This window comes from Crotalus tigris, unplaced genomic scaffold (genome assembly GCF_016545835.1).
Source record: "Crotalus tigris isolate CLP2741 ecotype Arizona unplaced genomic scaffold, ASM1654583v1 scf7180000017639.5415321, whole genome shotgun sequence".
Taxonomy (NCBI): Eukaryota; Metazoa; Chordata; class Lepidosauria; order Squamata; family Viperidae; genus Crotalus; species Crotalus tigris.
The window spans coordinates 4,223,872-4,238,240 of NW_024096532.1; the positions used below are offsets into that span (position 1 = coordinate 4,223,872).

Here is a 14,369-nt window from a genome sequence, read left to right on the forward strand (position 1 = left end):
ATGTGACTGGATTCTAGTTTAGAACTCTCATTAGAGTAAAGATGGATGCTGGAGAGCTGATGGATTTTAGACTAGCTTGGCTGGCTCAGGAATTCTGGGAGTTAAAGTCCACGAGTCATAAAAGAACCAAGGTTGCCTACCCCTGTGCTAGAATGTAACTCCCATGAAACCTAGCTAGGATGATAGTGAGGTTGACTCGTGCATCCAGCTTGGAAAGGAAGTCCTATTAGTACTATCCTTGAGCAAAGTGCATTTTAGAACACTCCAGCTTGTTTCAGAGATTTTTTTAAGCATGCAGTCTATTCTGCTGGCCTTGATCCTGCAGTAGAACTTGACTCTGCGGTCTTCTGAAATTCATCATTGTCTATATGCAGAATGACTATCACCACCCTGGAAATCATTTTAGAATGCTCTTGAGTGTCCATGGGGATAAAGTCATTTTTTAAAAGTTTCCAAGGGCAGCCCTAAAAACCACTAACTTGAAAAGGAATTAGTATCTCTGGAATATGACAGAGCTACAGGAGAGCAATTTATGTGAAAAGGTGGTCCCAAGTCTCCTTGCACCTTAGCATTTCATATAAATGCACATTTTGATCCTTTGGACACTTTACAATATCCATCCCTGATCCCTGACCATGTTGGCCGAGGATGATGGGAGTTGAAGCCCAGCACATCTGGAGAACAACAGGCTGGAAAACATCAAGCAGGAAAGCTTCTATTCCTCAAATTCCATATCCTCTTCCATGGGCATTTTTTCAGCTCTTTCTGCAACGGCCCTTTTCAGAAGACCTTCCTTTTGTTAGAATCTTTGCTCTAAATGGCTTTGCAAATTCCTTTCCAGAAACAGACTGGCAAGCAGCTAACTGGCAAACGGTCCCAAAGTATGAATTGAGATGTCTGGACATATTATGAAACATCCTCTTTTCTTTCTTTCTTTTTTTTTAAAGGCTCTGTCTAAAGAAGTGCAGAGTCATGGCTTTTAAAGGAAGTTCCCAAACTCTGAGCAATACACTGTCTTTCATAGTCCTCCAGATCACTCTAAAATCCTGTTGAGCAGACATCCTCACCAGGCCTCCATGCCAACCGTCTAGGGCAGTGGTGCCGAACCTATGGTACGGGTGCCAGAGACGGCACTCAGAGCTCTCTCTGTGGGCACGTGCGCCATCACCCCAGTCCTAGGCCTTCAGCTGGGTTTTATAAAACCGTTTCGCTTTAGGCCTCCACCGCCGTATACAAAAAAAAAAAAAGGTTCAATCAATTTCAACTTCTCACGGGGGGGGGGGGAAAGATCTTGCAAAGTTGGAATTGATTGATTGAACTTTAGTCCCACCCAGTCTGCTGTTACCACCGCAGCCACGCCCACCCAATGGGTCACACCCACCCGGCACCCAACGATGCATAAGTGGGTTTTGAGTTGCAGTTTGGGCACTCGGTCTCTAAAAGGTTCGCCATCACTGGTTTAAGGTTACCCAAAAAGATAATAAGATTAGATGCACTCATTTTATGAGCAGCCTTTAAAAGGTCTGCTGTTTCTGGTTCAATGAAACCTTTGTTGTAGGGAAGGGGAGGTAACACGATACCTTTCCTGTGTCCTTCCCATGAAGGCCTCCCATTTTCCCTTTTCTCCCATTAGTAGTATTTATTATTTGTTTAAAAAATGCAGCTAGGTTCTTAAGATCTGGAGAATGCCTTCCAAAACATCAGCAGCATATGGAGGGTGTTTGGGAGGAGGAAATGCATGACTTTACATTTTCAATCCTGCTTGACACAAGGATGTTCTCTTGTGTTCTGCAAAAAGAGCCAATGGGTCACTTCCTGACTTTCCAGAGGAAGAGGTCCTCCATCCTTGGCATTCTGTCATCCAGAGAAGACTGTCTTACTGTTCTTTAACCAAACTACGTCAAGTGTGGGCCCCAACACTTATGTCTGGAACACCCTAGAACCTACACTCTAGGCTTATTTCAGAATGCAGCACTAGGTAACAAGCTGGCCTCTTGAGGATAGGGGGAGGCGTGGGAAAAGAGCAGGCAGGGGAGTCAGTCTGCCTACCTAATTCTTCTCTTCGATCAGAGAATTGGTGGGGCTGCTGAGGTCACTGGGGCTGCTAGGGATGGTGGGGGTGCTAGCATTGGAGGAAGTGCTTGCCTCGCTAGACCCCTTCTTGGAGTGCTTTCGCCATTCAGGGACCGGACCCATCATAGCTGGGGGCTTGATGTTCTGCCTGTCCTTTTCTGCCTCTTCTTCCTCATCATACCGTTCATCATCCTCTTCGGTCTCGCTGTGATGGGGGCTGGAGTGGCGAGAGATGGAAGGAGAGGGTGGGACCGAGGCTGGGCGTGGGTAGCGGAAACCCTGAGCCTGCAAAGTTGAGGACAGAGGAGCAGAGTGGATGGGGAAAAAAAGAACAGCAAAAAATCAATCAACGTCGCCTGGGGTCTCTTGTCCCCCCCCCCGCTTTCAACCACTTCTTAGATCCTCTGAACTCTCTTTTTGAAATCACACTGCAGGACCAGCATCCCAGCTTCTATTCCATTTTTCCAAGGTGAGAACACTACCTGCCCTTTGAGAACTGCAATCCAGACAACAGAAAAAAATGCAATCCATGAAATAGCCTTCTCTTTCATTAGCCACTTGGATTTACTGTTTTCTCATTCTAGCAGTTTGCAACTCAGGGACAATTTTGGAAAGAGGGTTACTGGAACCTGCATCATGGACTTTCAGCTGCAAGCTGTGCAATGGGACATTTCATCCTGTAGAATCTACTTTGCCCTTTTTTTAGAACCTTGAAGTTCACCTTCTGGAACTGGCTCAAATAAATGGACAGACACTACAAATTTGGGACATATGCCCAGTTGGGAGTTCGTGATCAACAGTAGAATCAAATCACATGCAAATCTCAATCCTTTCAGGCCTTTTTAGCAAGGCAAAAAATCTTTCTAGACCAGGGCTTTTCAACCTTTTCACCCATTGTATCACTTTTAGGATATGGCAATATCCGAGTACCACCAGTTGCCTAGCAAGGTGTCAAAAACATGATGACCAAAAAAAAAAAAAAAAAAAGGAAAGGAAAAAAGTGAAGTACAGGTAGTCCTCGACTTATAACAGTTCGCTTAGTGACTGTTCAAAGTTACAATGGCCCTGAAAAAAGTGCCCCCCAAGCCACAGCCGAGCAAGACACCTGCCTGCCCGCCTGCTCTTCCTCCTGTCCGAGGTTTCCATTGTTGTGAGCATTTCTGTTGAGGATTGGCAGTGGGGGTGGGGTGGGGGCTGTTTGGTTTTTATTCCCCCCCCCGTCTGCTGGGTGATTGCAGCAGGTTTTGGTCACTTCACATGACCCTGGGACACTGTGACCATCATAAATATGAATCAGTTGCCAAGCATCTGAATGTAAATCACAAGACCCTGGAGATGCTGCAACATTCCAGCTGATCGGCGCTTCTTCTGGGCTCAGCAGAAGTGCCAGGATTAGTGCTGCTTTCCAGCTGATTGGTGTTCCTTCAGGGCTCAGCAGAAGCACCAGGATTAGCGCTAAGCTCCAGCTGGAGCCCGGTGCTGATCCTGGCGCTTCTACTGAGCCCTGACAGCCCTGCAGCTTCAGCCATCTCTCGCTCAGGCTTGTGCGTGCTACCACCGGTTCAGCTCATTCCCCTCCCCCGCTACCACTTTTCTAGGATGGTCGCGTACCACCTGCTAGGTGCCAATGTACCACAGGTGGTACCCGTACCACTGGTTGAAAACCCTATTCTAGACACAGGTAGTTTTTAACTTACGACCACAATTGAGCCCACAATTTATGTTGCTAAGACAGTTGTTAAGTGAGTCTTGTCCCATTTTACAACCTTTCTTGGCACAGTTGTTAAATGAATCACTGCAATTGTTAAGTTAGTAACATGGTAGTTAAGTGAATCTGCCTTCCCCATTGACTTTGCTTGTTGGAAGGTTGCAAAAGCAGATCACATGACCCTGGGACACTGCAACCATAATGAATACATGCCAGTTGTCAAGCAAATGAATTTTGATCACATGACCACAGGGATGCTGCAACTGTCAGGTGAAAAATGACCATAAATCACTTTTTCTAGTGCTATTGTAACTTTGGTCACTAAATAAATGGTTCGTAAGTTGAGGATGACCTGTATTGAGCTGATTAGAAATCCATGCCACTCTACTGTGCATCACCAAGCAGTATATTTAGATTTACCTTTTGCCCTTCTTGCCTTTCATAAATTTGAGCTTGGTTATAATGGAACAATTGCATATTTTCGCTTTCATTCCTGCCTCTGTCTCTTCCCCATTCCTCTGAACTGATCTCCTAAGGCAGGGGGGTCAAACTTGCCGCATCACATGACATGTCTTGACACATCGTGACTTTTTTTGCATTGCCGCAGCTGGAGTGGGCGTGGCCTCCGTATGATGCAACCGGCCTGCGGGCCAGCAGCTTGACACCCCTGTCCTAAGGCCTTCAAAGCTGGGCCTGTTTTCTTAGAGTTTGTAAAACTACTTTCCCAACCTGATTGGTAAAGTCTGGGGGAGACTGGGGCACAAATAAAAATGAAAAAGAGCAAAGCTGGGATAAAACTGTGGCTTTTTAGGCAAAATCCAGGATATGGCAACAGACACTGGTTGGTGGAGTTGATGTTTGCATTTTTTCTAACTGACTGTGGCTCTCAAAGATCTCAGGCGTTACCACTTTTAAAAGATCCCATCCATGGCCGCTAGCAATTCTTTCAAGTGGATCTCCTGAATCTGAACTTCTGCCTTTAGGAGCTGCTGTATTAGTGGGCAATTGTCTGAGCTGATACTGGATTTTAAAAACTTACAACCACAACTGAGACCAGACTTTCTGTTGTTAAGCAAGATGGTTGTTAAGCGAATCACAGTAAATTTTACAGCCTTTTTCTGCCACAGGTTTTAAGCAAAAAAACTGCAGTTGTTAAGTGAATCCTGTGGTCATTAAGCAAATTGGGCTTCCCCCATTGACTTTGCTTGCTGGAAGCCAGATGGGAAAGTCTCAAATGGCATTCACATGACCCTGGGATGCTGCAACTATTGTAAACACATGCCATTGCCAAGCACGCAAATTTTGATCCTGTGACTCTTGCATCTAAGGATCGGCCTTAGTCACTTGCTTTCAATGTTACTCTAACTTGGAATAGTCACTAAATGAACAGCTGTAAATCAAGTTGTAAGAGGACCCTATATAAGGCTTAGGTCTCTTTCATCTCCCACAAGGGACCTTACTTACCGCAGTTGTTTCGTGTGGCTCATAGGTGAAGTTATCAGGGAAGGCCTTTGCAAGGGCCATATGCCGGGCATACATGTAATACTGCAAGGAAGAGTATGGTAGGAGAAAAGACAAAATGAACGCTGGGATTCTGCCCCCATTGCTGATTTTCTTCCTATTCCCACTGCAAGCCACAGAATCTGTTATCAGTCAAGCAGTCAACACACATCTGCTTTCCAAAACCCATTGAAAAGATTCCCCTTGGGCCCAGAACTGCAGAATCATCAACTTGGTTCTAAAACAATTGATTTCTGTCTTCAAGCGTTGATGGGATCAGGTTTCTCTACAGTCAGATTCTTTGATGGATGGAAGGAATGGGACTGATGAGGATAAGCAGGGGAGCTTTCTCTGATTCTACACTTAAGTTATGGCATGCTTTGCTCTGGGTGGCTCAATTTTTGCGTTGCATTTGCGTCTGTGTAACCCTCTTGGGAATCCATGGCTGCCATGAGTTGATATGGCTCAAAACAAGTGCTGGGTGAGATCGAAACATGGCCTCCCGCCTTCCCCATACAGAGTTCTTCTCCCCACCACCCAATTTTCCTTTCTGTAGATGGAGAAACAGAGGCAACTTTGTCAGTCTACAAAAAGGTGTCCAGCAAATTGGCAAATGCCAGATCGCTTCCTGAATTGCAAGATGATTGTGGAAAAAGTGACAGGTGAGGGATAAGGGCCAGTGAAGCAGGTGGGAAGCATGGCAGTTCATTAAAAAGATAGGTATTTTCCACCACTGTTTATTAGATCCACCTTCACCAAGATGGGGGCAATTCTCAGAATTCTTAGAAATGGCCAAGTTGGCTAAGGGGAAGTCTGGAAGCTGAAGATCACACATCTGGAGGATACCATAATTAGAGACCCATATCAATAGCTATGTCTTTAATCCTATAATCTATTTATCCTATAATCTATTTTATCTCCCCAGTTTTTCTTTATTACCATATCTTAGCATATACTTAAATGGACCTAGAATTTTACAATATTTTCAACAGTTTGTTGAACTTCCCTTTGATTTTAGGGATGAATGAACTTTGGGCCCCAGAATGAAGGCTTCATAAACATCAAAACAATCAGATGCTGCACATTTCTGAATAAGTGAAATTAATTCATATATGTAGCAACATCGCTTTGTATCACAGCTTGTGGAGTGAATGCTTTCCTATACAAATATAACTTTCAAAATGAACATTTTGAAGAAGATCTACAATACCTTTTTGCCTATAAGAAAAATGTGGGTAATCCTTGATTTGTGGCCACAATTGGCACCAGAACTTCTGTCGCTAAGCAAGGTGATGTTAAATGCACTAGTCCAATTTTATGACCTTTTTGCCATGTGAATGACTATGTTTTTTAAAATAAATCTTGTGATTGCTAAATAAATCCAGTTTCCCTCTCAGTGGAGGAGGGGCAATCTTTGCCTATCAGAAGCTGGCTGGGAAGGTTACAAATGGCCATCATATGACTCCAGGAGTCTGCAACCGACATAGAGACATGCCAGCTGCCAAGTGCTCGACTTCTGATCACATGACCACAGGGATACTTTGATGGTCATATCTGTAAGATGTTGTAAGTCACTTCTTTTCAGCACCGTTATAATTTTGAACAGTTGCTAAATTAACGGTCATAAGTCAAGGACTATTTATATTATTGTATGAGGAAACTTCCAGTTACCAAGTTTTCATTTAGGGGAGTACATGTGTGTGTGTGAATTGCAGTTACCACAGTAATATGCAATCTATCATTTGCTTTAGGGACTTCACTGATAACATTGAGTTGAAGAAGAATTTTTCTCCCTCATTTGTACTAGATTTTCTCTAAATTAGGAACTCAGGACCCGTATATGAAATGCTGTATATGAAATTTACTCTTTGGGTAAAAAAGATTTAATAATGATTGTTTATAAAGTAGATATTTTTTCCTTCTCAATTTTTTTTTCCTTTAAGAAAGGAAAATAATCCAATCACTTCAAATGCAGAGTTGTGTTCTGACGTGAACCAGAACCCCCCCCAAAAGCTGGCAATATTCCTGATCTGTCCTCAGATTTATTTCTGCTTCCAGGAAATTGCACAGGGCAGAAAAGTTATGACCATAAAAAAGGACTGGTTGAACAGGAAAGGTCCATCAGTGAAAAAAAATGGATAAAGTAGTATTTGCACTATATACCCTCTAGAGGCAAACATGAGGATTACAACACAGGAAGGAAAGCAGATGAACTGCCATAGAGAAGAGGAGGAGGACTATCACCATTGCATGTCACTGTGAAGAAAAAGCTCACCCTTCCAAGATATTTCCAATCCAAGAGATCGGAAAGCCTCTCTGTGCGGTTTCGCTGGATAATGCGCTGCCGCCGTGACTGCTGGCAGAAGCTGTAGAGGAAAGAGGTCAACTGCGTGCACGACTCATCCAAGCTTCGGAAACGCCTGTCTAAGATGTAGATCCCTGGTGGGAACCAAAAAGATATCAAAGCACGGCATCATCTTGGATTCAATACAGAGAGCTGACAACTGACCAAAGGAAGAAAAGGCTGATTCTTTTATCCCTAACTGAATGGCTGTTGCCTGAGATGCTAGAGCAGTGGTTCTCAACCTGTGGGTCGGGACCCCATTTGGGGTTGAACGACCATTTCACGGGGGTCGCCAAACAATGCAGTCTGCCATTTTTTCCCCCTTTTCCTTAGCTGTGCTACTCCCTTTTATTCTATTGACTTTTGAAAGCCAATAGAATAGACTCTCTTGAATAGAGTCTAATTCTATTGGCTTTCAAAAGCCAATAGGAATTGTCCAGGCTGTCTCTGCCCTGCTGAGCCCGCCAAAAGTCCCATTCTGCAAACGGTGCTGCACCAGTTGAGTAGTCCTCGACTTATGACCGGTTGAGTAGTCCTTGACTTACGACCGGTTGGGGGGTCGCGGCATTAAAAAGGTTGAGAACCACTGTGCTAGAGAATAATATACAGATGGTCCTCGACTTATAACCACAATTAGGACAGGAACTTCCACTGGTAAGTTAGGTGACTGTTATGGTTGCTCCCAATTTCATGACCTATTTTGCTATGGCTCTTAAGTGAATCACCATGGTCGTTAATTGAATTACATATTTTTTAAGTGACCCTGGCTTTCCCCATTGATTTTCCTTGTTGGAAACCAGCTGGGAAAGTTGCAAATGGTGATCATGTGACCCCAGGGCACTACAACTGTCATAAAGCCATGTCAGTTGCCAAGTATCCAAATTTTGATCATGTGACTGTGGGAACACTCCGAAAGTTGTTAAATATAAGGACTGCTGGTAAATCACTTTTTTCAGTGCTGTTGTAACTTTGAATGAATAGTCATAAATCAAGGATTGCCTGTAATGAAAAATGTTTTATCCAGTACATGCCTGCCTTTATGATGCTCCATTGTCAGGGAATTGTGCAGCTGGTATCCAAATGGAATCATAGATGCTGACTTGTACTTTTAGTTTTTATATAAATAAATATATTTTACATCTATATATATAGTAATAGTAATAGTAGTAAAGTTGGAAGGGACCTTGGAGGTCATCTAGTCCAACCCCCTGCTCGGGCAGGAAACCCTACACCATTTCGGACAAATGGCTGTCCAGTCTCTTCTTAAAAACTTCCAGTGTTGGAGCATTTACTGCTTCTGGAGGCAAGCTGTTCCACTGATTAATTGTTCTCACTGTCAGGAAGTTTCTCATTAGTTCTAGGTTGCTTCTCTCCTTGATGAGTTTCCACCCGTTGCTTCTTGTCCTGCCTTCAGGTGCTTTGGAAAATAGCTTAATTCCCTCTTCTTTATGGCAGCCCCTGAGATATTGGAATACTGCTATCATGTCCCCACTTGTCCTTCTCTTCGTTAAACTAGACATACCCAATTCTCGCAACCGTTCCTTATATGTTTTAGCCTCCAGTCCCCTAATCATCTTTGTTGCTCTTCTCTGTACTCTTTCTAGAGTCTCAACATCTTTTTTACATCACGGTGACCAAAACTGGATGCAGTATTCCAGGTGTGGCCTTACCAAGGCATTGAAGAGTGGTATTAATACTTCACTTGATCTTGATTCTATCCCTCTGTTAATGCAGCCAAGCACTGTGTTGGCCTTTTTGGCAGCTGCAGCACACTGCTGGCTCATATTTAGGTGATTGTCTACAATACAGAGAGCTGACAACTGACCAAAGGAAGACAAGGCTGATTCTTTTATGCCTAACTGAATGGCTGTTGCCTGAGATGCTAGAGCAGTGGTTCTCAACCTGTGGGTCGGGATCCCATTTGGGGTTGAACGACCATATATCAGATAAGACACTCAGACAACAGGAGCATCATCAGGTAAATCAAGAGCATATGGGACACACAGAAGAAAAAGGCGGGGGAAAAAAGTGAAATTCCCCCTCCACAGGCATAGCAACCAATCACAGCGTAGCAACCAATCAGCTATAATTGTGTGTTCTGACTCACTACACTCCAGCTATTAAATTTAAATATCTTAACATCTATCTTATACAGTAGATTGAAATGGCTCAATCTTCTCCAAGTGGAATACCACTGATCTTTGAATTTTTGCTCCCTTATGCCCCAGAAATCTTGCTTTAATCAGCTAAGACTGGGCTAGAACAAGTAGAATGGAATCACCCTCGGTCATTTCTCCCAATATTTTTTCCTCCAGAAATGTATAGATTGATCTACCCACCCAAATTATTCTCCCCAGATTCACCTGAAGGAATTATCTTGTGGTTGAGCAAGGGTTGCACATGTTCCCATTATGCCAATCCCTGTTTCCAGAGGGCCCAATGTGATACCAACCGTAGGCAGATGGATCTGCTATGTGTTCTTCCATGAAGCAGCCAAAGCCAGAGAGGTTGGTGGAAATGCTGGGGATCCCCATCACGGTGCATTCAGCTGGAGGATAAGAGAGAGGTCATTGGAGGACATGGGAGGATTAAATCCTCAAGAATTTATCTTGGAGCCTGTTCAATTTTGGTCACTTGAGTTTACTAAGCTTTCCACTCCCTACAGATTTTATGTACATATTAAGAATAGTAAACAACTATTTTATTATCACCAGAACTTTGTTGTAGGCATTTCAAGAGGCTTTGCTTTCCTCAAATTTACATTTACTTATCTGCCCTTCTTTTCCTTTCAGCCATGATTCATAATATAATTTTGTTTTTCTATCTCTTCCCTTAATAAGGTTCAGAAATGAGTTGTCATCCTTTTCTAGCCAAAGCCAAACTACTCACATAATTTATTTATTTTTTAATCAATAGATGATTTACATGATGTGATATAATCATAACACTACATAGTTAAGTGGAAAGCTGATTGACTACCGGGAAAGAAGGAAACAATAACCTGGAATAAGGCACAACTGGCTAAAAACACTAGCAATCTACTATAGTGTTTTATTATCGCCCCACTTGGATATTTCCAATGTATTTTGATGTCATATTACTTGTTCTGGACAAAGTTTCCTGATAAATTGTATATAAAACATGCACCTCTGTTATTTTTAATAGCTCCATCTCCTTAAACTGAAGAAGAAAAAGCCAACACTTAGAAAAGTACTTGATTAAGTGGGAAAATATGTAGGTGAATGGCTAAAAAAGGCCTTATTATTTGCAGTGGGCCGAACAATGATAAAATACACTAAAAGAAATGAATTTCAGATGAAAAATTCAAGACCATCTTGGCTCTTTCTCTTCCATCACTTTTGGAAAGCAAAGTTAATAGGGCTTAAGACTAACAAGATGCACGCAGAATTATGTGCAAAACATACTTGGCACAATCTTGTGACACTGTGGTATCCACTGATAACCTATGCCTGTTTGGTTGTCCTTTCAGACATATTCCCTTCCTCAATATCTTCAACAGTGGAAGTGTTTCTAAGGCATTGTCTTCACTGGAAAAGTTGGCATATATTCACAGAGGTATCCCTCTTGAAAATAGCCCATATTGAACTGTGTAGCACAGTCAAAGATCAGCATGGGAAATGTTGCAAGGCATTTTGTATTATGTTATAAACTGTTTTATGATAATTTTTGTCATAAAACATTTTATAAAATTTGCCCATTCTGAACCCCTACCTTGGTTCAAAAATGTAGCCCCAAAATAAAATGCACTATTTTATCCAGTGAACAATTACAGGAACAAGCACTTTACTAGTAGATAAATAATTTTTTTGCTCTGTTTATAAAGAGAAACTGAAGTACAGCCAAAATATTTACGTATTTGCTTTACTCCAAAGATGGTATAGTTGGGGAGACTGCTTGGAAATTTCAGTTTCACCATTAAAAAAAACAACAACAGGTGACAAAATGTAATTTTGTCCTTTTCTCTGAATACTTTCCTAGTTATTCTCATTTCCAACTGCTCTTTCAATTGTTCATATTTCTTGTTTTCTGGCAGTTAAAACTGATCATTATAATACACCACTTAATTATGCAAAAAATAAAATCTTATATTCATATGCAGGTAGTCCTTGACTTATGACTACATTTTGACCCACATATGAGCCCAAACTTTCTGTTGCTGAGCAAGGCAGTTGTTAACTGAGTTGAACCTCATTTTATGACCTTTTTTGCCACATTACTAAAAATGAATCACTGCAGTTGTTAAGTGAACCTGGCTTCTATTGACTTTGCTTGTTGGAAGGCAGTTGCAGAAGTTACAAATGGGGATCACATGACCCGGGAAAGTGCAACTGTCATAAACACACGGCAGTTGGCAAGCACTTGAATTTTGATTAATTCTGGGAGTTGAAGTCCACAAGTCTTAAAGTTACCAAGGTTAGTAATCTATTTCATTCTGTGTTTCTGACGACAGAAATATTAGGGCAGTGATGGCAAAACTTTTAGAGACTGAGTGCCCAAAAACTGGCCCCATCCCTGTTCCAGCCCCACCCCACCTGCCCAAAGAGCCACTCACTGCCTCCAGGGCCTGCCGCAGATCGCCCAGGCAGCCCAGCAACACCATGGTGGCCACGCTCTCTATCCACGCCCCACAGCATCAACTGTGCACGATGGGGCATGAGGGCAGAGTCTTGTCTACACTTGCTTGATTGCCATGTCTTTAGCTGCGCTGCTCTGCGTGGGCTACGCTCAGGGGTGACTCTCCTCCAGGGGGGCTGCTGATGAGGGGGTCGCGGGGGAGGCAAGGCTGGGATAACGGCACGTATGCCCACAGAGAGGGCTCCAAGTGCCGTCTCTGGCACCCATGCCATAGGTTCGCCACCACTGTACTAGGGTTTATTTTCAGTACCCAAGTACATTGGAACTGTATGTGTATGTGTGTGTGTGTGAATTGAGTCAATACCCACAAGCCTACCCTTACAACCCACCTACCTGGTGTGTAGCCCCATGGTTCATAATAGGAAGGAAACACCCCCAAATGGCAGCCTCTAACAAATTCTTCATAGTCAACAGGAAGCAACGGACTAGTGGAAGACAGAAATTCTGGATGGAAGATGACCTAGGGAGGAGAAAAGAAAAAAGAGAAAGAGATTGTATTTATTTGTTTATATACTATCAAACTCAAGAACCAGCTTCTAGTGATTTAATATAATGCAATATAGGTAATCTTCGACTTACAACAGTTTGTTTAGTGACTGTTCAAAGTTACAACAGCGCTGAAAAATGTGACATGATTGTTTTTCACACAACCACCAAAGCATCCCCATGACCACATGATCAAAATTCAGATGCTGGGCAACCGATTCATATTTATGACAGTTGTGCAATGTGCCCGGGTCATATGATCAACTTTTGTGACTTCCGACAATCAAAGTCAATGGGGAATCCAGATTTCATTTAACAACTGTGTCTCCAACTTAACAACTGCAGTGATTCACTTAAGAACTGTGGTAAGAAAGGCTGTAAAACGGGGCAAAACTCAACTGTTTTGCTTAGCAACAGAAATGGTAGTCTCAATTGTGGCCGTAAGTTGAGAACTACCTGTAATATTATTATGAATAATTATAAAAAAGCCATAAAACACCATAGTGATGTAATGAGGATACATTTGGAAACATACATCACTTCTGCTCTTGTAGGCACAGCCATCCTTAAAATTCTATATTGCATTTCATCCATGTGTATCTTTATGTATGTGCATATAGCTGATTCAGGTTTACGCTGCTAGTATTCAATTCATGTGTCTGTAAGGGATCATGATAATACAGGATCCTTTTAAAAAATAATATATTCCATGGAAATAAGCATTTAAAAAAGCAAGCTAAAAGTACAAAGATTCTGATAAACAGATAACTTCGTTTTAGGAACAAAGCCAAAAGATGAAAAGAAAAAATAATATGGCAACTATAAAACACAGTAAAATATGGCCATGTACCAATTACAATAAAACATTTAAAATACATTGGATGTATATCTAAATTGCATCCACTAAAAATTCTTATTATTATTCACAGCAACTATAGACACCAAGAATAAAAGAAAAGAGCCTGAATTCAAAAAATGCCAGCAGAGGAAATTCAGAATAGATTGCAAACCACCATTCTTTCCTTCAATCATTTTGGCTTATCATTATTACCGTAAGATTTCCAAGAATAAATAAAAGGTCGACAGGACAATTAAAAGACAAAAATTACCAGATAAAATCGGGCACAAAATATTATAATTGCCAGCATCATCTTAAAAATGCTGGAAGTTATAATATTTTAAAATGCTTTTAAAAATACTGTACTGCAAATATCTCCCCCAAATATCTCCCCTCACCTGGCATGGACAGGCACCTGTTACTCACCTTGACACGGTCGGCACTGCTATTGAAGAGACCGATGCGCCTGATGGTGTTCAGAATAGGGTCGGTAGAATCATCCAGCATGTTGTGAGTACAGATTGGGGGGAAAGAATGGCGCTGATTGAAGAGGGGAAAAAAAAAATCCAGACAGATGTTAACACCTCAGATTTAAAATCTTAAGTCTGGAAGAGAAGCAAAGCCTGTAATTCACACATTAAACTGAATCTAAGATACCTTCTATATTTTTCCTGCTTCTCCTACTGTGTAAATCTGGCAGGACAACACATGATGGTTACCTGAAGGAATCATTTTATATTTAAAGATGATTTCTCTCTCCTTTT

General features: G+C 42.0%; 1 protein-coding gene across 3 annotated transcripts in view; it reads right to left on the reverse strand.

Annotated features, from left to right (window-relative positions):
• Positions 1-1,336: 1,336 nt before the first annotated feature.
• Positions 1,337-14,369, reverse strand: part of GYS1 (glycogen synthase 1) — a 37,618-nt gene continuing 24,585 nt past the window's right edge. For all 3 annotated transcript variants that reach the window (XM_039335262.1, XM_039335261.1, XM_039335263.1), the window contains 6 exons: positions 14,032-14,145; positions 12,615-12,741; positions 10,078-10,173; positions 7,557-7,720; positions 5,246-5,326; positions 1,337-2,358 (listed from right to left, as the gene is read on the reverse strand). In XM_039335262.1, coding sequence (XP_039191196.1) covers positions 2,050-2,358; positions 5,246-5,326; positions 7,557-7,720; positions 10,078-10,173; positions 12,615-12,741; positions 14,032-14,145 — 891 coding nt within the window. In that variant the 3' untranslated portion in view covers positions 1,337-2,049. The remainder of the gene's footprint in view (positions 2,359-5,245; positions 5,327-7,556; positions 7,721-10,077; positions 10,174-12,614; positions 12,742-14,031; positions 14,146-14,369) is intronic.